The sequence below is a fragment of the Centrocercus urophasianus genome, unplaced genomic scaffold (assembly GCF_019232065.1).
Source record: "Centrocercus urophasianus isolate 14NV4802_14NV808 unplaced genomic scaffold, USGS_Curo_1.0 seq_42, whole genome shotgun sequence".
In the NCBI taxonomy this organism is placed as follows: domain Eukaryota; kingdom Metazoa; phylum Chordata; class Aves; order Galliformes; family Phasianidae; genus Centrocercus; species Centrocercus urophasianus.
In genome coordinates this window covers 1038090-1063069 of record NW_024885000.1, presented here as the reverse complement: position 1 = coordinate 1063069, position 24980 = coordinate 1038090, and the positions used below count along the sequence as shown (strand labels likewise).

The window sequence follows — 24980 nt, the reverse complement described above, 5'->3', positions numbered from 1 at the left end:
CCCTCTAAAGCCGTGTAATTTCAGTTCAAAGCTTTCAGCTTCCCTCCTTTTGGGTAATTTAACATCTTAGTTTCTCAGCCTCGTGATTTAATGTAGGAGAGATCAAGACTGAAGATAATGGATATACAAATTTTGGCTTTCAGAAGTGGTGTTCATTGAAAGCTAATCGTTTCCAGACCTTCAAAATGTCATGGGACTTTTTCCCCCTTAATTGCCGTGTGTCATCTCTATCGACAACCTTTGAAGCCAAGTGCAGGTAAAGGTGCCTTTCGTGGGGTGTGATGATTCTGGCTCCTCTCCAGCTTTCCCTAATGCTTCAAGGTGCTTCCTACTGCAGAAGCTCTTTTGGTCAATCCAGTTCCAAAGAAGATATGAAGAAGCAGAAGGAGTGGCCTGAGGATTGCCTCACCAGGATGTGTTGCACGTCTGTTTTCAGTCTCTTCCACCTGTACTGTGTAAAGAAGATCCATTATTGAGGAGAAAGAAACGATCCACCTGTTGCATTGCTTCTCTTGCATGCTTGGTTTTTAACACAGATGCCTCGTTGGGTGCTATGGTGCTGCCCTGCATATTGCATTTAGGCAGCAGGAGCAAGAGCTGTAAAGTTTGACAATTCGGTTATGGAAAGAGTTCAGAGCCTCCTACACAGGGCCGTATGTTACTGTCATTGTGCTCTGTATCATTTAGCCTTTGTGTCACGTCTTTCTGGGAGGTAACCCCTGAGCTGCTTTGGGCACAGCAGGCATTCTGCCGCATGTGAGTGCTGAGGCCATGCAGCTGACTTTCAATGGGGAGCTGCTCGGAGGGAGAGAAATGGAACCTGGCGTTCAGTTCATTGCAGCCATCTGCAGCCGAATCCATTTGTCAAAGTTCTTTCTGCTCGACTTAATAAATGTCCTCAAGTTGCTGTCTGTGATATAAGTGCTGCGTGCGGTGTGAGATCTGAAGTTGAAGGCTAAATTGGTATTGCACTGGAAGGGCGACCTTTGTTTTTTTCCTGACGGCTCAGGAGAATCAGTGCTGGAAGAACGTCCACTTCTATGGCTGGCAAAGGGCGCCAGGAGCCATAGGAGCAAAATCTGCGTGCCGTGTTTGAGGACTCGGGGCTGTCTTCATCTGACTTGGGTTCATCAAAGACTTTAAAATCAAGCTTCTAGATTCCTGTAAGACTTACAGTTGAAACTTGAACTATCAAGTCGTTGCTTTCTATTGTAACAGTTACTTTGGAGTGTAATTCCTGTGTCAACAAGTGCTTTAGAGCATCAGCCGGCGGTACGGGGCCATTTTCCCATAGCTCGGCTCCCTAAGCTGCTGGGTTGGAAATCAAACCCAAATACGATTCCCTGCGTCTACTCTGCTTTGCTCGAGGCCGATGTGAGCGAGTCTCAGTGCCACGATTTCTTCCTTGTCGTAATGAGGAATCGGATTCAATTAAAAGCAAAAAAAATCATTTCCAATTACCCGTATATTGCTCTTCCCTTGCACCGCCGTTCGGTTGTATGAAGAGTGCTCTGGTTTTTGAATTGATTTGGAAGAGTTCCTTTTATTTTTGAATTCTGCGCGGTGACCTAGTTAATTGGGAGTAATTACTGTCTAAATATATTGGTTTAACATAACAAAAGGCTGTCTGGAAGAAACATGGGAAGGGAGAGAATGCTCGAGATAAAGCGCCTCTTCGCAAACACTTAAGAGTTGTTAAGGGACATCTCCAGCGCTATTAGCAGGGAAGGTTTTAACTTCTATTGTAATTTAGCTCCTGAGGCCTGAAACCAAACGGCGGAGCAGAAAACGGACTTGCAAAGGAACACTTTCTCCCGTTGTGTGGGTAGCTCTTCGCTGGGAACAACGCGCTACCTGAGACTTGTGATGCCTTTGGGGAGGAAGGAGCAGGGTACCGGAGCTGGAGTGGGTTTGGTTGATGATATGAAGCTACAATTTGCTGCCTTCTCCCCCCCCTCAGTACTGAAACAGAGCTCTGCTTTGGTGGTAAGAAGGCTCGCGTTGTTGCTGTGTGATTTCTGATTGCGGGAGGCCGAGGTAAAACCCTGCCAGACCTGCTGTGTGAGCATGGCAGAGCCCTGCTGCCCTCCTGGAAGAGCCCGATTGCTTCATTTGGGAGAGCATGACACCTGGAGGGCTGTGCTGAGAAAGAGACAGAAATATGGCCATCCCTGTAATTAGGATAGATCAGCCGTGTAAATTGCACGGGCTGGGTTGGGCATGCTCATCTTACAGCTCCAAAGTAGTTTGGTTTATAATAGTAATTGATATCACATGGCAGGGAGCAAAGGGGGTAAGTGTGGTGCAAGTCACACCTGGGAGTGAAAGCAGGCTGGCATTAACGTGTAAGCAGCAGCTTTCAAATGATCCCTCCTTCCTCTTTAGTTTTAACTCCTCGTTCCCCTCCCGGGAGGATCTGCAGTTGCTGTTCTGCAGTTGTATCTGGGGCACGAGGGTAAAGACCTAATAATAACAGCAAATATATATAGGCGAACTTCAGGGACTCGTCTGTGACCTCAAAGTCTCCTTAGCAGCCTTTCTTTGTGAAGCCCACAAACACTGTGCTTACAGTAGAAAGGCAGCAGCGTTCAGTCCTACAACTGATACGCAGCCTGGGGAACGGGTGAGTAATCAGGCTGAGCGTTTTGCAGCTCTGACCTCTGGACGTGGCCCTCGAGCAAAGGGCTGCATTCACACTGATACCTGAGTTTTCTTGCTCGGAAAGAGCAGAAACAAAGCCAGCAGTGATAGGTTGCTTTCTTTGCTGGTTGTGTAAGCAGAGAGCATGACTAAAATGTGAGCGCTGTGTCTGCTGCGGCGGCGCGGTGCTGGACGGCCGCTCGGTGGCATCTCTCTGGGCTGCCTGTGCTGAAGAACTTGAACTTCAGTCAGATTTGCTTTGTCATCCTGACTTTGGCTCTTGTTACTTTCGATTTCTCTTTGGTTTCTGGAAGCTTCCTCTTAGTTCTCCAGCAAAAAGGCCATTGTGCATTGGAACGCACCCAAGTGTTCACCCCCAACCCAAACCCGCTGCACGCTGATCAAAACAGTGGGAGCAGGGAGGTGGCTTTGTGATATGTGATCACAGAAGGGTGGCAAATCTGTTTTTTAGCATGTACTCTTCTTGAGTTAACAGCTAGCTATATGCTGCGGAGGACTGGGGTTGTTTCCCAATGGCAAAGCAAGCAGTGAAATATGACACAGGGAGGGGAAGAAAGTTGGCAGAGAGCCTATGTGCACAAATAGCCCACTACCTTTGAAGCGTATTTACAGCCAAGCAAACAAAACGTGGTGCAGGCTGCCTTACAACGGATTACAGCAGCAACCTTCCCCTTGGAACTTTTATTTTTCTCTTTCTTAATGTCAAGAAAATGTCATTTCTACTGATTCCAGCACTGTAGCGTGCAATGTGGTATGTCTGGGTGGATTAGGAAGAGAAAGAGCTGTATTGCTGGCTGTTATCCTTCTTGCAATACTTTTTGCATTGGATTGCTGTAATGCAGGAAGAAATCAAAGTGAAAACTGAACTCTAGGCTGTAGTGTTAGCTGGTTGAGTGAACAGGAGTCTCCTGGCACAGCCCTTCTGCAAGTTATGTAAATCTGGTGTGGTGTATCAGCAACAGGCGGTCAGTGATGTAAAACAGAGCATTTGTCTCTATTTATTGGCTAATGTGGCACGCAGCCTTCCTGCAGCACTGGACTGAGCTGTCTGTTTAAATATAGCCCTGACACTCCTAAGTAGAAAATGCCTCAGGCTGAATAATGACTGCTGGTCCGAAATGCGGAGTTGTAAATGTGGAAGTCTTACAACAGGGTGCCTCTGGGTTCCCGTGTGAGCAGCAGTCAGCCATGCTTCTCTCCCATGCGCTTCTGATTTTACTCCATGTCTCCCTATGACTTTTTTTTGCCTTGAACACTGTAGGAATTGAACAGGAGTTCCTTTGCTCACCGTTTCAAGGCTCTTTCCAGCTGGCAGGCAGTCCAAAAAGCCCTGTGTTTGCTTTTTCTCAGGGTCATGCTGCAAATGTTTTTCTTGTTTTCGCCTTGGCTTTCTGGCTTTGGTTTAGACACATGACACTCCACCAAACAATACTAACCCACAATAAATCACCATTCCCATCTACTGCAGCTTCTCCAATGTGTCTTTTGTTTTAGGTGGTGATTCCTGGTTCTGGAAGGTTTTCTTGTCTCGCTTTAAAAAAAAAAAAGCAAACACAACAGAGCAGCTCTGTAATTACGAATAAAAAAGCAATTGCTTTGCCATCGCTTCTGGAGAGATTTCACTCATCTCCATTCTCCCAGCAGTTACTCACAACATGTAAAGTAGGGCCACAACCTCCCAGACATGCGTAAACAGAGGAATTACATGCCTTGCCAAGACACTTACATAATGGCACAGTAGTATATCGTGGAATGGCAGCTGAGACTCATGGATCCTCTTCCTGTTTGACTGTTCCTCTTTTCAGATTAATTACCGTTTGAGTTTCTGCTACACCGTGACCATGAATCAATAGCATCTGTGGCTTTCTGAATGTCTGTAATGCATCACAGACTTCCGCTGTCATTTGTTTTTATTCAGGAAGAATGCTGGTGTCAATGGTTTGTGAGTTCCTTTGAGCCATGACTGTCCAGAGACACCTAATGATTAATAAATAGCTTTTATGACCGTACGTTTCAAAAGCAGCAAAGCTTCGGTTATTTTCCATAGCTGCTGATTCTCTTTAGCCTTCAGAATTATCAGTGTGTTCATTCTGTGGTCTTTTGGACCTTTCACACCAAAATAAAACAGAATTTCAGTTGTCTTGAGATTAGCCCAGGAAACAAGGCCAGTAAGGAAGCGGCTCTGCTTACATGTGGTGCACAACACTTAACCTCACTGTCCTTTCAGCTTATTGTCAGGTCTCAAGAGAGAGCTAATGGCTCAAAGGCCTTACAGACTCTGAAGTTCCAGGTTTTACAAAGAAAATGAGAATCAGGCTAGAAATGTTGCTCTGTAGGAGCGTCCATGGGAAGTAAAATGCTGTGTGTTGGATTTGGATGGCTTGGAAAATCCATGTGTGATAGTGATGGAAGCTTTAGGAAAGTGCAAGCAGCAGAGCTGATATAATCTGGATAATATCTATACTTAATTGTCAGACCCCGACCCTCCTGTGCTTAAGATTCTAAGCTGCTTTTTGCTTTCCAGGAATCTACAAGCAGCCATTGGAGCCTATTATGATTTTGAGAGTCCAAACATCAACGTACCCTCCATGTCCTTTGTTGAAGATGTCACCATAGGTGAAGGAGAGTCCATCCCTCCTGACACCCAGTTTACAAAAACATGGAGGATACAAAACACAGGTAAGTCTATGTGACTCAAGCAAAGCCCATGTAAAGTGTATTATGTGATAGGGTGGCAGATCTAATGGAGGAGGTGTTGCTTAAGGCAGAACGTTCACGTGCACCTACCTTGGAATGAAGCCAGGCTGCTGCTGAAGGAGGTCGCCTGCTGGCCTGCCTGCATTGCCCTTCCTACGGCTGGATGTGGAGCTGTCTTCACAGAAACAAAAGCTCTAGGAAACTTTTGGAAGAAGAGGCATATAAATAGAAAATGAAGTACTTCTCTTGTTTTGCTCTTTGTAATGGAAATTAAATCTGAAAATAGGTTGAGAATCCTTAAGTAGCCTTATGCCCACTTGACAAATTCACTTGACACCTTTCAGTCGGTGAAGAGAGAGATCCCTGTAAACCTTGAAGCCTTTCAGCTCTGGCCTGTGTACGTTACCACTATGTTTCATTACTCTGTTTTCTGATTGCCTGCCATTTGGTGGTTGGGCTCTCAGTGTTAACCTTCTCTGTGGATGCAGAGATGCCACAATCTGAGAAGAGGCAGCTGTGTGGCAGACACCCTTGACTTTTTAATACACCTTTGGCAGAATGGCTTTTTCATGCTTTAGGAGAATGCAGAGATGGAGAGAGCACGTTCCAGAATGAAATAAATCAAAGCAGTGGCTGCCGTCTGGAAGTGAGACTTGGCAAAACTGCTTAATCTTTAGGGATGTAGTCAGAGATCTGAGGATGCAGAGGGGAACACCTCATCTTTGACTGCTGCAATGACAGGATGTTGCATGAATGTTTAACCTGTGTGTCTGAATTTAATTGACCTGCTTGCACTTCTGTGAAGAAGAATGATAGCATGACAAGGTGTGATACCATGAATCATCATGAGTAACACACAGCTGTGCAAGTGTCTTGACTTGAAAATGGCTGCAGTACTCATGCTGTATGGATTTGTGCTAAATACCAAAATGCAACAAAGACTAAAACCCCATTAAAAATCTAAGTATTTAATCAGGATATTGGAGGTGAGAAGTGTGCATATAAGAACACTGATTTTTAAGCATCATATTCTAGAAAAAGGATTTAATTATTTCAATTTTTTTCTGCCTTTTTTGACTTAGTAAAATAGAAAGGTAACAGAACTTACTTGAATTCCTGTAACGTACAAAATTGACTGGAAAACTTTTGTAACTGTCTCAAACAAGTCTTAAAATGTAGTAAGCTTGACAGATCTTGTTTCTCCACTATTAGTATCTTAAACTGTATGGGTTATGACTGCACCCCCTACATAGCTCCTTTCAGACTCCTCCTCCTCTTGTTCTTCTGATGTATTCTTTCCTGAATGCAAATTCAGCCTTAATTTAACATCCTTGTTCAAGCTGTTTTTCACTGTTTGCTGTGTTTGACCTTCTGAAATCCATGGGCCTGCTGAAATGAGGAAAAGAAGTTCATCTGGACTCACGAGCTTCTGGCGAGGCCAAAATTTGTTTTGGCTTCTGTGTGGGTTAAAGCCCAACTTGTTAAAAGTACATCTGTGCTTGAATACTGGTGCTGGAGGCCAAATCTTGTTAAAACCACGCTGTTGAGGCATGTTTTAGCTAAATGCACCTCCACATACTGTGTTGTGACTACAGTTTAAGCAGAACCAGGGCATATTAAAACCATTTTGAGGTTTAATTAAGATATAATATCAAAAGACTATGGTGTTTCTAGATAATATCTGCTTGTTAGGCAGATAACTGAAGTAAAGCCAAGGTTTTTAACAGCTCTACAGGAGCCCTTGATTAAATGATTTCAGTCCTAGAACAAGAAATACCTGAGGCATGTGTCACCCAAGCACTCGGTGTCTGATGAGTATGACAAGCACAGCTCTGGGAGGCTGTCAGTTTTAGGCACGCAAGCAGTAAGCCAGGTTCAGTCAGGTTTTTATGTTACAGAAAACTAATACCCTGCTCTGATATCTTCCAGGATGGTGCTTGGCATGTCTGCTCAAAGACCAGGCCGTATAATAGAAGCAGTGCTAGAAGACAAGCAGAATTTAAGTTGTATTTCTTCTTCCCACTCTGCCCCCAGCTGCTGCTGGCTCTGCATGCAGGACAGTTACTGCAATTCATCATCTCCTGACAGATGAGTGTACTGAAATAGAATGGCATAATCATCTTCATCAGTGACCTGGATGGGGGGTTAGAGTCCACCCTCAGCAAGTTTGCTGATGATCCAGAGCTGGGAGGAGTGGCTGGCACACGGGAAGGCTGTGCTGCCATTCAGTGAGACCTGGATGGACTGGAGAGCGGGGCAGGGAGGAAGCTGATGAGGTTCCACACGAACAAGTGTAGAGTCTTGCACCTGGGGAGGAGTAACAGGAGGGACTGCCCTGCTGGGGAGGAGCAGTGAGCCCACAGTGTGCTCTTGTGGCCAAGAAGGCCAACGATGTCCTGGGCTGCACTGTACAGAGCATGGCCGGCAGGTCAAAGGAGGTGATCCTCCCCCTCTGCTGTGCCCTGCTGGGGTCACATATGGAGTGCTGTGTCTAGTTCTGGGCTCCCCAGTTCTAAAAAAGATAGAGATCTCCTAGAAGAGCCCAGTGGAGGGGACAAAGATGTTCAAAGGGTGTGGACTATGTCCTGTATGAGGAAGGGCTGTGATCCCGGGGACTGTTCCTTCTAGAGGAGAGAAGGCTGAGGGGGGATCTGATCACTATTTCTAAACACCTAAAGTGCAGGAGTCAGGTTGGTGGATGTGGGCTCTGAGTGGTGAGCAGCAGTAGAACAAGGAGCATCGAGCTGAAGTTCCATATGATGCAAGGAAGAATTCTGTGCTGTCAGAGTGACAGAGTGCTGGAACAGATCCTCCAGAGAGCTTGTGGAGTCTGCTGTATGACCTGCTGTAGAGAACCTGCTTTAGCAGGGAGCTTGGCCTTGATCTCTGGAGGCCCTTCCCAGCCTCCTACAATTCTATGATTAATTCCTTTTGATTCCTTTTATGGGGCTTATTAATTGCAGCATTCTAGGCATCTTCGATCCTGAACTGATAAAAGTCGCACAGTTTAAACCCTACTGCTGGGCTGCTAACCTTGTCAGAGGAGACTTCATACTTGACTCCCCCATGCCTTAGTCTGAGATCAGCTGATCACTCAGCTTTTCGCTTCCAGTTACCTCCCTGTCTCTGCAGTGTTTCCAATTGTAGCAGTGTGTTCTCCACTCTGAACATCCAGTGTTATTAGCTCACATCTTTCTTTCCCTGCTAGATGGAGAGTCCCATAAATAAGGATTCTACTAAGGAGCTATTCCTTGCCATGTTTTCACTGAAGCATCCACAGGGATTAAATTAGCAGACAAGCTGTTTTGCATCCTTTGCAGGATGCTCTTGGAGGTAACCTGAGGTCAGATCAGCATCCACCATTCTGGCCTCAGAATAGACTTTGAGTGGTTCCAAGCGTCTTGGTGGTTCCTCCAATTAACTGCTTCCTACAACCTTAGCCAAGCAGAAGGTGTTCTGAAAGTCTTTGGCCTGCCACAAATCAGAGAAGAAGCAAAAGAAAATTCTGCTAAGCTTTTTTTGTTTGTTTGTTTGCTTCAGTTCTTGTTATCTTTGGAGGAAATTGCTGTGTTTGCATGCAGTAACTGCTTTCTGAATCTCTCCAGATTGCCAGCTCACACTGTCACTCCCAGTATCTCCAGTCTAAACACTGTTCTCCACAAGTAAATCAGATGCTCGCAATCATTTCCACCATTTTGCAAGGCTGAGAGAAGAGTTGGTGCAGGAAGGGGTGCAAATCCTTTTAAAAAACAGTGCTAGCTCTTCAATTGTAATTCAGAGTGTGAGTTTCTCTGGAGACTAACAGGCTGAAAAAGGAGTGAATGCCTGAAAGAAAATGCTTCCAGCACTTTGAGATAATAGCATATGTTTTGATGTTGGAAACCTCAGGAGCTACATGTAGGGAGGCAGAAATGAGGAAAAGAAAAATGTCTCACCTCTTTGTCTGTAGTATGAAGTGAATGTCAGCTGTGTTGATTTTCTTTCTTTCTTTTGCAGCTGTTGCACTGTGACTTTGAGGATTTTCCTGAATAATGAAGAGCTAGAGATTATTTCTATAGGAATGTGATTTTGCCTGCTGGTCGCAAAGCAGACCAGTTAAACCTTATCTGAAAACTGTTTTCTTCTGTATCCACTGCTGGCTGTGATACATAAATCTTGGTATTCCTTTAACTGTTCAACAGTTGCACAGCTGTTTTAAGAAGTGTTTCACCCAGTCTCATAGAAATGCACACAACGCCTTTTCCTGGTGCACTGTTGCTAATTTATGTTCATTTTTTTTGCTCTGCTTAATCCCAGGGACAGAGGTCTGGCCTCCAGGAGTTTGTCTGAAGTACGTTGGGGGAGACCAGTTTGGCCACGTAAACATGGTCATGGTCCGGTCCCTGGAGCCCCAGGAGATTGCAGATGTCAGCGTTCAGATGTGCAGCCCCAGCACAGCAGGAATGTATCAGGGACAGTGGCGGATGTGCACTGCCACAGGACTGTATTATGGAGGTGAGTGGTGCCTTTCCTGGCACTTCTTTGTGATATTCCCATCATAAAAGGTGCTCCTGTTCCCCTGCAGACGCTCCCCTGATAACAAAGTGATAATCTACCCATAATCTTTGTGTGATTGATTGTAATTGCTGTTGATGTGACACTGTGCTGTGCAAAGATATGAAAAGTAGCAGCTGTGTTCTGACCTTGGTTTCCATATTGAAAATGTTGTGCTCTGCTGGTCTGGTGGGCAGTGCTGCAGTCAGGTCTGAAAGACAGAAAGCTTGCCTTCAGTGAGCTTTGACTAAAAGCAGAAAGGTAGGGAGGTCTGCCAGCTCTGAGACTAAAATAGAAAGCAGAGAAAGCATCAAGTGAGCTGCCTTGTTGTCTTGGTCAGCACAGAGCTGTTTTCTAAACACTGGCACAAATTGCAGATGACACAAAGCTCTTAAAAACAAAGGAACTGGTACGGTTCTGCTGGAGTCTCTTATCCTGTCAGAATTCTTTCAAGTTTTTCAGTGCTGATCATCACAAACTACATACAAACATAACATCTAAATGGCATAAACCCAATCTGACAAGTTTAGGAGAAGTTTTAATAGATAAACTTGGTAAACATCTACTGTGAACTGGTTTTCTGTGTTTAAAAATCACTTCTTGATAATTCTGTGCAATGCCTTGGGCTGAGCCACTAGCATCTTCATTCATTTGGAGTCTTGCAGTCATTTTTAGCCAGCTGTAGTTTATAGTGAGAACAGCTTTGTGTCTGTTTTGGCAGTTGGGAGTGTCCCAAGTACATGGCTTCTGAGTGAGAGATGTTAGTGCTGGGAGTCAAAAATAACTCCTTGCTCCATTTCTTTGGCAGAATTGTCAGCAGGAGTAAGGCTCTGCTGTGTAGTGAGTGGATGTAACTTGTCCTTGAAAGGTGTGCATAAATTAGGTTGGAAGGTAGAAAGGCCTGTTCAACTTGCATTGCCTGCCACCAGCCTGTGTGTTTATTAATCCAAGGCTTTCCTACATGCCAACAAACAAACAGCTTAAGATCTCACTAAATTTCCTCAAATTCCACACTTTGAAAGAAAACCGCCTGCTAATTAAAACCTTGTTGGCAAGTAAGCTTAGAATCAGAGCTGCCTTTGCTTGATGCTTATTTCCTGAGCTCAGATCCAGCAGGAAGGGGAGACCCAGGGCTGCTGTGCCTGCTGTGCCTGCTGGCTGGGTGTTGGTCAGGCCTGCAGCAGGGAGAGCCAGAAGTGCTGTGTGGGGTTTGGGTGCCCGCAGCGTGCTGTGCTCCTTGAGCAGCTTGTGTAGGGCGGGATCTCACCGTCCTTAATTGGGTTACAAACTGCGGGCTAACGAGCCGCCTTGCACGTGGTGAGTGACTGCAAGGAGAGTTTCAGTGCATCAGAGCTGTCTGTGGAGGTGGTGGTGGTAAAACTGCACAGCAGTAGCTGCTGCCTCCCTCCCTTCCCCACACCATTGGTCACAGCACAGAAGAGCCCCTTGCAGGCTGGCACTGTGGGAAAGCTGGAACCGGAATGATGTCACTTGAGGTCCTGTAATTAGATCAGCTGAGATTAGGTATTGCTGTTGTTGTTAATTTTCTAGCTCCGTGCAGCAAAGCAGAACTGCAGCACGTTTAATGGAGAGGTAGAGGGGGAAAAAAAGCAGTAGAATTGAATTTGGATATGTACCAAGAAATGGGTTTATGTGAATATGCCCTAGTGTTTGCATGGAGTACAAGGTGAATTAGTAAGAAGAAAAACAATCTTATCTGTGTACGAAAGACACACGTTATGTAAGAACTGATGGGCATTCTTATTCTAACCAGTAGTTTGCAAACTTGTGTAATAGTTTACCAGTCCAGATAGGTGTCCACCTGCTGGAGACGTGTTGGAACTAGAATAGAGATAAATTAATGTGAACTGCAGTAAATCTATTTATTTTCCAAACAATGTTTCTTGGTGTGTATGGCTTTTAAGAGCCAAACCTTTTAATGCTAAACAAAAAAAATTACCTTTTCTTTACCATCAGAGCAGATTGGTGGTGGTTCTGTCTGGTTCTTGTTTCAGTCCTGCTGTGTAATCTTGGTTAAAGTCACTTACAGTTTTCTTCTTTCAGTGCATCCAGTTGGTGGAGTGAAGTATGGAGTTTCAGGCTGTCATGTCAGCTTTTTTTTTTCTATGTTCCAACCTGGTTCTTTAGGTTCAGTAAAACTGCCTTGGGTTTCTTGAAAGTTTACACTCCCTTAGTGCCTAGCCACTGCTTCTGATGCTCTGTGTTCAAAGCATTCCATCTTTTTTCCTATTATAAGGAGTGAATTTGTGTCCTGTTTTTCTTCTCCTTCTCTCCCCATCTCCATAATCTCCACCCAGTTATGACCCAGGTGTCTTTCCTCTTCCTCAGATGTCATCTGGGTGATCCTCAGTGTGGAAGTGGGAGGACTTCTAGGAGTAACACAGCAGCTGTCATCCTTTGAAACGGAGTTCAACACGCAACCGCACCGCAAGGTAGAAGGAAACTTTAACCCGTTCGCCTCTCCACAGAAGAACAGGCAACCAGATGAAAACAACCTAAAAGACCCTGGGGGTTCTGAGCTAGGCACAATCAGCAAAAACACGTGGGGGCCTGCTCCTGACCAAATTGAACAAGATCAGAATGGACTGTCACAAAACTCTGTAAATCTCTCCCCCAGCAGTCACTCGAACAACTTGTCGGTAGTGACATACAGTAAGGTAGGTGCCCTGGGAGAACAGGAGAATGGGTAGGTGATGAGACTGTGCTGTATGTAATAGTTCTTCATTACAAACTGCAAAGCCCTTCCCTTCTGCTTCTGCCAGACCTGCTAAGGAAGGTTTTGAATTTGACTGTCCGACTCTGCCAACTCCTCATGTTATATTAAAATACTTTTGCCTCTAATAGACTCTACCAGATCCACCTTTTCTTTTTGTTTTTGCTTCGAGTCCTTCTTAAAGTTTATATAATGTTGTCTGGGTGCTGTAACTATCAGTGGCTGGAGCCTATTCCAGCTGCATGTGCAAATAAGTCAAAATATCTCTCAAGATGTGTTCCTGAGTTTTACATAATTAAAAAGAGAAAAAATAACCACACCTCCAAAACTTGAGATTAACCAGATGACTTCTGTTGTTTGTTTTGTTTTGTTTTTTTAAACTGGTGTGGAGAGACTGCAGAGCTCAGTGCTTTGGTCCCAGAAGCTATTGGTCAGGAGCAGTCAGAGGACTATTGCTGTGTCCTTGTCTTGTTTATAATTGTAGGTGACTTTTAAATTATCTTTACTTTAAACCTCTCTCAAAAGCTTGCTTGGTGGATGCTATAAGAGTCTGAGTGATATTTTGACTTTTTATTTGCTTGTGTGTGAAAAATGAATTGCAGGATTATTTACAATTCAGAATCCACCTGTTAATGCAGCCAGTATGTGTAGGTGTGTACTGTCTTATGTCAAACTAGTTTGATTTTAAAATCCTTCAAAAATGCTTTACTGTACTTTAAGCAGGCTGTGTAGGACAATAACACTTGGTTGCTGAATGACTTAATAAAGCCCTAATGTTAGTTCACCTACAGCACTTTAGTTCCTAACTGGATGAACTCCCTGTCCTCTACCAGTGGATCATACTTTAGTGTCCTACTTTGCACCAGGGCTATGCATTTTTTTAACTGGTGGCATGCATGAGGATAACTATTTGTCAGGCTACAAATCCTCCTCCTTGTGTTTTGCACCCCAAAGATCAATTTTTAATAAGCTCTGTTGGCTTCTGCTTCAGGATTTTCACTCACTAGAGCTGAAATGGATGGCTTTGAAAATAAGTGCAAATAAAGTCTTTCACTATCAGCTCAAATAGAACCTGGGTTTACAGTGACTGGAGGTCACTGCTGTTGAAGAGCTGCTGGATGGCACTGAAAGCTTTCCTAGCAGGGTTTGCTGGATGGATGGGCTGTTGTCTGCCTTAGCAGAGGCATCCATAAGTTTCTTTGCATGAACTTCACCTCAGGAGCTTTGGGTGGAGGGTGCTGCCCTGCTGTTGCTGGTTGTACACATCCCAGCAAAGTTTGGTGGGGAGGGGATGGAGATGAGAGTTCTGAGTTACAGCTTGGAAATGCTGGAGTTGCATCAACCTTTCACAACTTAAATACGAGGTTCGATTTAGATGGGTGAGCTCCCTTCTGTTTTGGTGTCAGCTTTAGACTGGAGGTAACTTTTCTTTTTTAATCCTTTTCCCCCCTTGCCTGTACTCTCAGTGCAGGACTTGGCAATTGCTTTGTAGTTGATTTGCACTTGCAGGTGGATAGATTTGGAACTGCTAAGAGATGCACTTCAGAGAAAGCTCCTGCACAGAAATCCTGGAAATGGGGTTTTGGCAGTAATGTGGCCTTTGATATATTTTTTTTTTCACTAGGTCTCTCCCTATGGAAAACTCCTTGCCCTTCCAACTGAAATTAAGGTGATATGAGTGCCAGCAGGTTGGGTGTATCAACAGGCTCTCGTGGCTGAGGAATAGTAGAATATTTTGACTTTTCTAACAGTAAGGAACGTGCCTATTGGAGATGCAGAGGACGTAGCATGTGCCAGTTATCTGCAGAGAAGGGAAGCCGGGGAAGAGACTGCGGCACTACAAAGATGCTCTTGCTAAATTTAAGAGAACTGGTCTAGCTAGTAACCCAAAGTTCATGAGCACTGCTCTGATGGGATGAGTCATTATAACCTAACCCCAGACATAGGCTAGGCAGCCTTCCTTCTCGTCTTGTTCCTCCTTATCCTCACAGCATGTGGGTGGTTTTGGGGTAGATGTAAGTCTTGTTTCTTGTTTACTTTTAGAAGGGATGACTTCTGGAAAGAGGATGGGCTGTGCAAGAGGTTCATTGATCTGTTGTTTTTTTTTTTTAATGAGGTATTTTGTCTCTCAGTGTTTTCTGTTTGTGACCTACAACAAGTTAGCTTTTGTTTTGGAAGCAATTATTGAAAGTAAGTGTGAAGATGAGTCTTGTTCCAGCCGTGCCCTTTCTGTCCAGGGCAAGAAGCATTATGCCCCAGATTTCATACCCACCTTGGTGCAGTGCCTGTGGTACAGCACAACTCTGTAGTGAACAGATCTCAGTAGCTTTGACATCCTAGATATTTGGTCTCATCTTAGGCTGTCTGGTGAACACGTTTGCCTTCCTGATTTAGGTCTTGCACTGTTGTGTGCCTCCTTTTCTCCCAGAAAGATTTGAAGCTTTTGGGAAGATTTTTTTTTTTTCCTAAAAAGGAGTAATGTGTGAGCAGCTGAGGCTCACCTGAAGTGGATAAGGGCTTGTTGAGGTGATGTTAGAAGTATTAAACCACCTGATGCACACCTGGTGGTGTGCAGCTATCTCTGGGTAGAAGCTCTGTCTCATGGCCTGCTTCAGCTGGTCCACTTCCCCCTCCTCCCTGGAGCCTGGACCTGGACTGCTGATTGAATGGGAGAAGGAGAACTGTGGCATTTGGAGCCACTGTTCTGTGACAGAATAATGATGTGAGAGGCTTGATTTCAAGATCTGGAAGCAAAGATTACTGTGGGTTGGCTGTCTAGATACTTGGATAGAAGATACCTGAATCTTATTTAACCTGGGCAGAACCTCTAATATCTTTATTTCCTTTCACGTCCCCAGATAGTGGATTGAATCCCTGGTCACGTTTAGCACAGCATCTGGTGAGATACAGTAAAGGAGGAGGTTAAGGTTCAGTTTAGGCCTGCGTCTTGTGTTTAAAAGGGTTATAAGCCCTCCATATTTCTCAGATTGGTGTGAAGGCTTCCCCTCTGCAGGGGGATTGTGAAGGATCCCAGCCACGCAGCTGCATGAGACCATGAAATCCTGGAGATGAGACGAGCTGTTCCTGGTGGCTGCAGTTGTAAAACATGCTGGAAGTTGCCAGACCTTGTCTGCATTGCTTCTCGCTCTGGTGCAGCTGAGCAGGTGTGACTTGTCCTCTAAAATTCCCCAGTGGAGCCAGGATCTCTGTGATGCTGATGTGCCATCTGCTGCTGAATGAGGCTGGTGTTTGAACGTTCCACACGTGGAAACAGTCAGAGAGCTTCTCTCCAGCAGCACAAAGCACATGGCGTGGATGCTGTGCTCAGTGAAACAAACCTTCCTAGGGAGATAAAAGACTGTTCTGTAGGCAGATAGGATGAAACCTGTGACACAATTGAAAGAAACTGAGTGTGGTCTTTATTCCTGCTGTACTGTATGCCTTCCCTGGGTCCATCTTGCTCACCTTCTGAAATAAACTGCTGGAAGGTAGATCAGGGTCTGCGTTCAGGGCATTGCTTGAAGCATGTTGTTATATCTATTCCCAGTGGAGTTTTTTTGCATGTTCTGAGAATCAAACGTGCTTTAAGTGCAGGATAGGATGCTTATCTCAGGGCAGGGATGAGCTGTATTGGAATCCAGATATACCCATGCATGGGTATTTTATTCTCCTCTTTGGCATCGCTTTCTCTCTGTATTCTCAAGAGAGATGAGGCTAATATAGTTTCCTTCTATTTACTTGCTTCTGTCTCATAGCAACACTGTGGAGGTCACTGCTGCTCTCTTGTGACAGTCTTTTACATTAAAAGCACAAGATGCAGTCTTCTAGAGCCTGGGAGTTAAATTCCTTAACGAAGAAATGTACAGATTAAATGTCTAAATGGAGATTTGAAGTGGATAGCCATATACTGACACTCATATTGTATTTGTCACTTATATGATAGAAGTCTATAAATCTGTTGCTGAGTTTAGTTGCCTGCCCGTGTGAATTGAGGTATTGCTGCTTTCCTTGTAGTGCAGAAAACTGCATGTGGAAGTTCAGAGCTGCAAAGGTTCGCCCACACAAAACAAGTTGCATTGTCACTGTGTTGCAAAAGGCATTCCACCAGTTGTGCGATGCTAATCTGTGCTGTTCATTGCTCATGCTGTTCTTGAAAGGTGATGTAATACAAGCATATGTGGAGTTCAGAGTGCCACCTTATTTCCCTTGCTGTATTTATGCTCCCCGTCATCATTCTGTGTGCAGCTGAACTCTGATCTGTGCTAAATTGCAGTTTTATATACCTAGGGGAAACCAAACCTCCCTCTGTCCTGACAGCCTTCTCACTGATTTCCCCTCTCCAAGTCTAAAAGCTGCTGCTGCTCCTGGAAAGTATCTTCTGCCAAACCAGGGCACTAATGGGCATGTTTCTGGAGTACCTCTGTCACCTTCAGATAGTTTCCAGTGGAAAGAAAAAGTCCTGTTTGGGTATCAAACTATATTTGTAGGTAAGGAAGATGCCTAAGAAATGTGGTTACTTCCGTGTAGACAAGAAGCTCCTTCTGTTCTGGTCTGGGCTTTAAATTGGACTGGTTAACACATGGCTAAATTGATTCAGAGCAAAGAGGGGAGAATATTGGACTTGGAACTACTGGAGCTAGTCCTTGACAGCCACACTGCTGCACAGCACATGCAGGTTAAATTGGGGTTGCATGAGCTGGTTTGTTTGTCTGGTGAAAGACTAACATGTTTGGGTGCTGCATGTTAGCTCATCCATGAGAACAAACAGTCCGTGTGCTTTTGGCCTGTGGGAAATGTGGTTCAGTGCAGTTTTAGCTTCACTGTGCTCCATTGCAAGCCACCAGTTCCCTGCTTTTTATCTCTGCAGACTAAAAGCACGCCGTTGATTAAGTTACAGGAGCAAGGTTGTTGCATGGTAACTTAATCGTGTAGCTGAGCCCTCGTTCCTTCCTCAGCTCTGTACATCTCCACTGGCCTGTAGTGCTTGGCAGCTTGCATCAAACTCCTGTCTCTCTTCAGTGTACCTCGTCTTGAGCTTGCCTCAGTTACAAAGGTGAAATAAAGATAGCTATTTGAAAGCCTGTGTTGTGATGGTTTATGAAAGATTTACTTAATCTTGGTTTCATTTCAGTGCTAACTAAAAAGGCTCTGCTTTTTCACAAGTCTGTTTGAAAAGGGAGTTGAATGATTCTCCTGCTTATTTCCTCACATCCAGGTGCTGTGGGTGTGAATGTGGAGGCTTTGCTGTGCTTGAATGTGGAGGCTTTGCTGTGCTTGTCTGGCCTTTCTTCTAGCATGAGACCATAGCATTTACTGAGCATAGCATTTCACTGTCCCAATCTCAATTCCCTTTTAGACAATAAAGTCAAATGATTACTTAAAACAATTTTAATGTGCAATGTTTGCTTGAAAAAACAGGGTCCTCTGTGCTCGTGTTTGTCTTAATAGCCAGAATGCTTTCACCAGCAAGTTAGCAGTTACTTCTGTGGAAGACACTGGAAGAACTGAAAGTAAATTTGCAAAGCTGCAGCTGAGCTTTTCATAAAGACAGCCATCTCATTGTGAGAATAGAAGGGAGTTCACCAAAAATAGGGTGAGACACTCAGCTAAAATAACTTGGGAAAACTGCGTTGGCATGCAGAATTATTTTTGCATGTTTATGGTGTGAAATCTTGCATACAAGGGATAATTATTCTTGGAACCATCCTGTAGTGGAGGTTGGTATTTGCTTTGCAGCAGTAACTGCAGGCTTTACGTACGAGGATGCTGTTGTCACTGTTCATTGAATAAATGTAAGAGGAACAGAGGTCTGCAAAGAGCTTGCACCTTGCTGAGGAAGAGCAAAGTGTTCTTCCTGTGCAGAAGGGCGTGAGGGTTTCTTGCTGGAGGAAATCACAGGCAGGATATGCTCCTAAAAACACCTGAATACAATTACTTAGATTGCTGCTCCTTTCCTGACACGTTGCTGTCTGTTCCCACCCAAGTCCCCGGGCTTTAACAAGAACACAAAAGCACAGAGCTTAACGAACTGCTTTAGGATGCAGAAATGTGCTTTTAGAATCATTTGGGGTTTCTTCTTCTTTTTTTTTTTTTTTTTCCCCTACTGGAAATAGAAGAATTTGAACGAATGCTTCCTGCCATCAGTGCTAAGTTAAAACAGATTATTTCCTTCCATGCAGGAGGGCTGTTAGGTCTGATGCCAAACCGAGTCGACACTGCCTTTAAGAAACAAGTCTTTTACTCTTTGTAACTTCTGATATGTCCTAATAAATCTCATAGGTAAGTGAAGCTCCACCAAGAGCTCCTCACATGCAGTGTTGCGTTATGGTGGTCCCGTGACCAAAGACTTTGGGCTCTTTGTGATGAAATTCACTGCATGCAGAGAAGTTCCCCTCAGTCGGGTCCTGAGGCTGCCCTTAGCACTGCTGCAACAGGGAGAGGAGCTCAGCTGGAGATGTCAGCCTGTGGAGTGCAGGGTAGCAGGCAGCACCAAGCCTTGTGTGCTCAGTAATCTAGCCATAAAGATGAGCAAACCCCTGTTTTTAGTTAACACGCTGTTAGTGTGATAGTTCAGCTTTAATGTACATGCTGTGTGATCTAGTGTTTGGAATTCCAGAGGCTTTCCCTGAAAACAAGGTTAATATCTGCTGTGCTGGGGCTGCCTCTGCCCACAGAAAGGCTGGTGAACTCTTCCCGTGTCTGACTGAAGCAAAGCAGCCTGTGCTGTGTGCTGATTAATTGTGTTAATTCTTCTGTGCCGTGAGGCGAGGAGTGAAAATGAGCAAAAAAAAGGTTCTGCCCGTGCTGAATGTCAGCGATGGGCTGTGCTGTGCAGCGGGCAGCGCCCAGCAGAGGGAGCAGGCAGCGCTCAGAGCGCTGTGGGGCTGGGGGAGCTCGCAGTCACTGCCTGCAATCGAAGCGCTGTGCGGGCAGCTGCAAGGTGAAGCAAATCCTGGCAAATATCTGTACAGGTAATGAGCAAATCCTGCCTTCTGTCTGCAGGTACAGAGCTGAATCCCTTCGAGATGGGGCTGTTGATGATTGGTGTTTTTAACACTTTTCGTTCCCTGCCCTTCGATTTGTGCGCAGGTCTGTGTGCCTGCTCGCGTTGTTTTAATGCGGGTTCCCTTCTGCTCTTCCTCCTGTTGATAGCAGCCATGGTATTTCTGTGCTGCTAGTGGGAGCTCCTGCTGTCAGAGGCGAGCTGTTGTGCAGTCTGCTGGGTGTTATCTCTTGGAGATAACACAGGCTGGGGATGCAGTGTATTCCTAGGGCTGAGGTGTGCTTGTTTCCCATCACTTGTGCACATTTCCCTCTACAAACAGCAATTTCCAGCTCTCTGCTTTTATTTTCCCCTTATTTCCCAGTTAGTTTTTAAGATGTCCTCTTTAATTGCTAATCCTCTTTGGGCTGAATTTTGAGAGCTGCTGGTAGATGCTTCATTTGACCACTGCCTTGTATTTTGCCATCTGATATATCCTAAGGACTTAACTTTTTTCTCACTAGCTGTATCAAAATGATTGGCTTTTGATAGCACCTGCATTGTAACGGATACGCAGTGGGGCTCTGGAACTTTTGCAGTGGATCTCAAGGTGGTGCAGCTGGTGCTTGCTGTGTGTGAGCCATGTTAAAGGCTCATCATTTCATGGCCCATGCAGCAGGTTGTTAGGGAGCTGCAGCAGAACATGCAGGAAATAATGTTTCCTTTGAGATCTTTCCTGTTAAAAGGTGAAACGGTGAAAACTTGAAGTCAGAGCTTCCCTGAAAGACAGAGGATGGCTCTGTGCTCATTGAGCTGTCTTAGCAGCAAGCAGCAAGGGGACGGCCTGAAGAAACAAAGCTTCCAGCTCTGATAGTGAAACAGAAGCTTTTCCTCCCTCCTCTCGCTTCTGACCTCAATGTATACCTGGATCTTATGGGAGGGTTTGGCGTGGCTCTGACCTTCATCACTGTGACAAACTTTATCTGTGAGATCCATTGCCTGCCTGCTCTCTGCTTTGTTCAGCAATCCAGTGTCTCATCGGGAACGATGGGAATTAAGACAGGAGCTCCTGCTAACTGGAGGCTTGTCACTAGATCTGTCAGGCTGCTCACTTCAGAATGTCAATGAGGGGACAGTGGCTTCCATTGTAGGCTTTTAATTTTTTGCTTAAGTGTTGTGGCTGACTTTCACTTGAAAAAGAGCGTGTCATGAAGAAGTGCCTGTGATGAATGTGGAGATCAAAATACTGCTTCTTCTTCAGTGGGCTTTTCCATCAATTATGGCCTTCCTGTTTGTTGTAACCTTTAGAATAGACTTGTGAGACTGCAGCTGTTGGCCTTGCAAGGACAGCAGCATCCACAAATGGCTTTTGCTCTGGTGTAGGAGCTGCCAGCAGTTACTTATTTAGCCCTGTAGCACCTGAGAAGCGTTTTGCCCGGCTGTTAGCTGGCCTAGGTAACACCTGGAGGAGGTAAGTGGATGGCAGCTGGTGTGAGAGGGGAGAGCAGCTCCTTCGTGAGGCTGGAGAGCTGGGGCTGTGGCTGTGATGGGTGAAGGGTTGATCGCACGTAGCAGCACTGGGATGGGATGGGCGTTGTTTGTAGGCGTGCGCTGAGCGCTTTTGTTTCTTGCCTGTTGAAATTGATCATGTCTCCAACTTTCTTTCAGGGTTTCCACGGTCCTTATCCCTTCGGACAGTCTTAAAACACACACACACAAAAACGGGTATCGGCAAGAGGAGAATTTAACAGAGAACTGACTTGTGGGGGAAGGGAGAGGGGGATTCATGTGGCAAACAGACGCGGCGTGGAGCCCCCTTCTCTGCCTCCATGTTCTGGATAAAGAAGACAAAAAAAAAAAGCCCAATAACTTAAGACTGTTTCCGGAGGAAAGATCTCAGTATGCATGTGTGAATGCTGAATTTCAGGAGTGCTGTTTAATGCTATGAGAAGGAAACTATACCAACACCGTGATTTTTTTTTTTTTTCTTTTTAGAAGTCATTCTCACACAGGATAATTAGGTAGCTTGAGAAGTTTAAGAGAGAAAATGAAATGAAAAAGCCATCTTTTTAAGCAATTTTGCCTACGGAGCGGTTGTAGTTTGAGCAAATGTTTAATTTGTTTCTCTCCTGTTTTTTAAATAAGGGACAGCGTGCATTTGTGTGGAACTGTCATGTTTTGCTTGTTACCCGATGGACGTTTGCTTGGCATCTTCTGGGGGTTTGTGCAGTGACTTCTTTGTGTTGGATGTGTTTGAATGGTGGGTTGGGTCTGTACCCAGCTCAGCGTTTTTAATTTCACTTCTGATTTTATTTACCCACTTCTTAATTCTTTTTGTGTCGTCATTTGTTTCCTTTTGGTTTGAGTGTTGCTGTCAGTTGCCCTGCTGAGGACCAGGTCTCAGCATCACAGTTGAAGAGAGGGACTCTGGGACTGGGGTAGGATAAAGGAGGGCTCATTTCCCTTCCTCTTGCACGTGAAGTGCTCGTATACACAACCCTATGAATAAGAAACAGACCTATTAAAGTTCCAGAGCTGTTCTATGTGGTTAGCATTTTAAGATACTTTTTTTCTCTTAACTCTTGATGTACAATAGCTGTGCCTAGAGCCACCAAGCGAGTGTACTGGTCCTGTGCCAAGAGGAAACTACTTTTCTGTAGCTGTAATTCACTCGGCAGTAGTCGCGAAGCTTTGCAAGTCACCTCCTTGTTAGTTTTGAGTCTCCCATCTCTCTCATGCAGTATAAGTTTGAAATCCTTTCTCCTGTTAGGAAGCATTACTTAGAGGCTAAATCTTTGCAGTTTTGAATGTAGAGCAAGAGTTAGAATCAGCAGCTGGATTCCACTCTGTCGCCTTGTGTTCATTCGCCTTTATCATCCTTGTGTAGCTTGGAGGCTCTCACCCTTCCAACGGGCTCCAGGGCTTGTTGCCAGAGGAGGACTTGTTCCTCTAAAGATACGGGTTGCTCTGCTGTTCCTGCAGTGTATCTTCATGCAGTTATTGATTGGAAAGCCCAGCGGGAAGGGGGGAGAGGGGCCTCGTGGGTTCCTGAGGGCTGTGTGCCCCCAGCTCCTTCTGCAGGGCACTGACTGACAGGAGTCCTGCAGGCCAGAAGAGCCAACTGCCAAAGACACAACGATATGCAAATACCCCACAACCTTCTTCCTGACCTTTCTGGTGCAGACTCCTTTCAGAGCAGAGCGCAGGCTTGCTGCTGCTTGGTGCGTGGCATTTTCTTGATTTGTTGTGGATGGGGGATCAGTTTGCATTCCAGCTGCCAACCAGAGCATACAGGTGCTTCTTGTGGAGGACGGTGGGTCTTCTCTGGATCCAGCAGAGGAAGAATTGGACCTTTGGGAGCACGTGTGGTTTGGTGAACAGACCTGGGTCTGTGTCAGTGTCATGACAGTCAGCAGCTTGCTGGAGCTGGTAAGTGGTACAGGTTCAGACTGAATGTGCCCGTGGAAGGTAGTGCTGCACTGCCTGGTGCCACTGCGGTGTTTTGTTCTTGTCCTGTACCATCTTTCTGCCCTGATGAAGTTGTATTCTCTTAGCATTCAGTCTAGGGAGTAGTTTGCCTTGCTGCATTGTAGCTTGGGCAAGTGGATTCTGCCTCTGCTCCTTCCTTTCTGAGCAGGTGGTTAATGTGCCAAGCTCTGAAGGCATGAACTTGACCATCACATCTACAACACTGCCACTGCCCTTCTGAAAGCATCTAAAACACTGCAGGCTGCTGTTTGTCCAGATGATGAGGTGTTTCCTTATCTTTATAGCTCCCTTTGTCAGCTGTGTAATGGAAGGAGGCAGGGGAAGGAAATTAGACCTCATACAGCAGCTGGTGCTGCAACCTTTGCCTTGAGTCAGCTGGGAGACCCTCGAGCCTCAGATCCCCCCGCTTCAGCTTTCTGCTCCCAGGCACGTCTGCTCGTCGTGTAGAGAATGGCTGCCGAGCTTGTGTTCCTGTGCTGCTCCTGCTAATGAACCTTCCTTTTCTTGAGAAAAGCTTGCATGATGCACCCCACGTAGCCCTGTGCTTTCCCACTCAGAAGGCATCCTTGTTCGGCACAGATCTGGATTCTCTCCTCAGCGTTTTCAATCCACGGTGTCCTTGTGGCAAGAGTTGTTTGCTCCAGGCTGTGCAGAAAGGCAGGGCCAGAGCTGAGGTGCTGCTGAAACCTGCAGCCTGGTGCTGCTCACCGTGCAGCTGAGCCCTGGGGAGCTGAGCGTCAGCCCTCATCTGTGGGAACGACCTCTGCAAATGATGGTGCAGAGCTGCAGATGCTTTGGGAGCCAGGGCTGTAACCCTGCTGTGACAGCGAGAGAACGTTGGAATTAGAGGTTGCTCTACCCTCTGGGATTTTCCTCTCGTGAGAACTGTTTCTCTGAGGCCAAAGGTGGTTTTGTCTCCTCTGGTTCCTTGAAATGCAGTGATACAGCCAGCCCCCAAATTGCTCGTGCTGTCAGCTTTCCTGATCTTAAATAGAGAGGTCTGAGATATTCAGGTGTTGTGGGGGGATCCGTATTGATTTCTCTAGGGCTGATGCGTTCAAACTCGAACACCAGGCAGGCGAAACCAGCGGCGTGGTTTGTCCCCACTGCTGGGCTGCAGCTCACAGGAGCCGGCCGAGGCGGGTTGTGCACACAGAGCTTGGGCTGGTGAGAAATAAAAGAAACCATTGGGAGGCTGCATCGGCCCAGTGGGGCTGGCACCCGCTGCCCCTCCAAAAAGGAAAAAAGCTGCAATACATCTCCGCTCTCTCAAGTCAGATCCCTGTGTTGGGCACCAACAGCGGGCCGTGCGCCCTGCGAGAGCCCAGGAGTCAGAGCACAGCGGAGTTCAGCCCCAGGGCTCAGGCTGCGCTGAGCTGCAGCGTGGGGACGAAGCTGCAGGGCTGGAGAGCAGCCGGAGCTGCAGGGCTGGGGATGCACGCTGTCCCACGTCTGGGTTTCTGTTGTGTGTTTAATTTCTTTCCTTGTGTGAGTGAGTGGTGGTTCTGCAGCCTGTCTGTTCTCTCTGGGGGGAGTGCATGTGTAGAACAGGATGGTGTGTTGCCTCATCGAGTCTGGGAGAAGTCCTGTGACAGCACATTGGGGGTAAAAAAAATGAAAAATAAAGAGGAAGCTTTTTCCTTGATGTATAAATGAATATTTGTATGATTAAATTAACACAGAAAAAAAAAAAAAAAAGTTCTGTGGCCGTTGAGAGTTTTATTGAAGCTGACAAAAAACTTCTGAATCTGCCATCTTACGGCTCCTCCTGTCCCCGGGATTTTGCTAAGGCTCAATTCTCTCTCTGCCTTTCTTCCAACTCGCTTTAAAAAGAAGGAATTCAGTGTGTGCTGAGTTAATCAAACTCCCCAGCCTGGGTAAAGG

The 24980-nt window shown here is 45.7% G+C and overlaps 1 protein-coding gene across 1 annotated transcript in view; it reads left to right on the top strand.

The window, feature by feature from the left end:
* ILRUN (inflammation and lipid regulator with UBA-like and NBR1-like domains) overlaps nt 1-24745 on the top strand; it is a 31339-nt gene extending 6594 nt beyond the window's left edge. Inside the window, exons 2-5 of the mRNA XM_042833518.1 lie at nt 5186-5340; nt 9655-9852; nt 12241-12569; nt 21276-24745. Coding sequence (XP_042689452.1) covers nt 5186-5340; nt 9655-9852; nt 12241-12569; nt 21276-21311 — 718 coding nt within the window. The 3' untranslated portion in view covers nt 21312-24745. The remainder of the gene's footprint in view (nt 1-5185; nt 5341-9654; nt 9853-12240; nt 12570-21275) is intronic.
* Nucleotides 24746-24980: the final 235 nt, after the last annotated feature.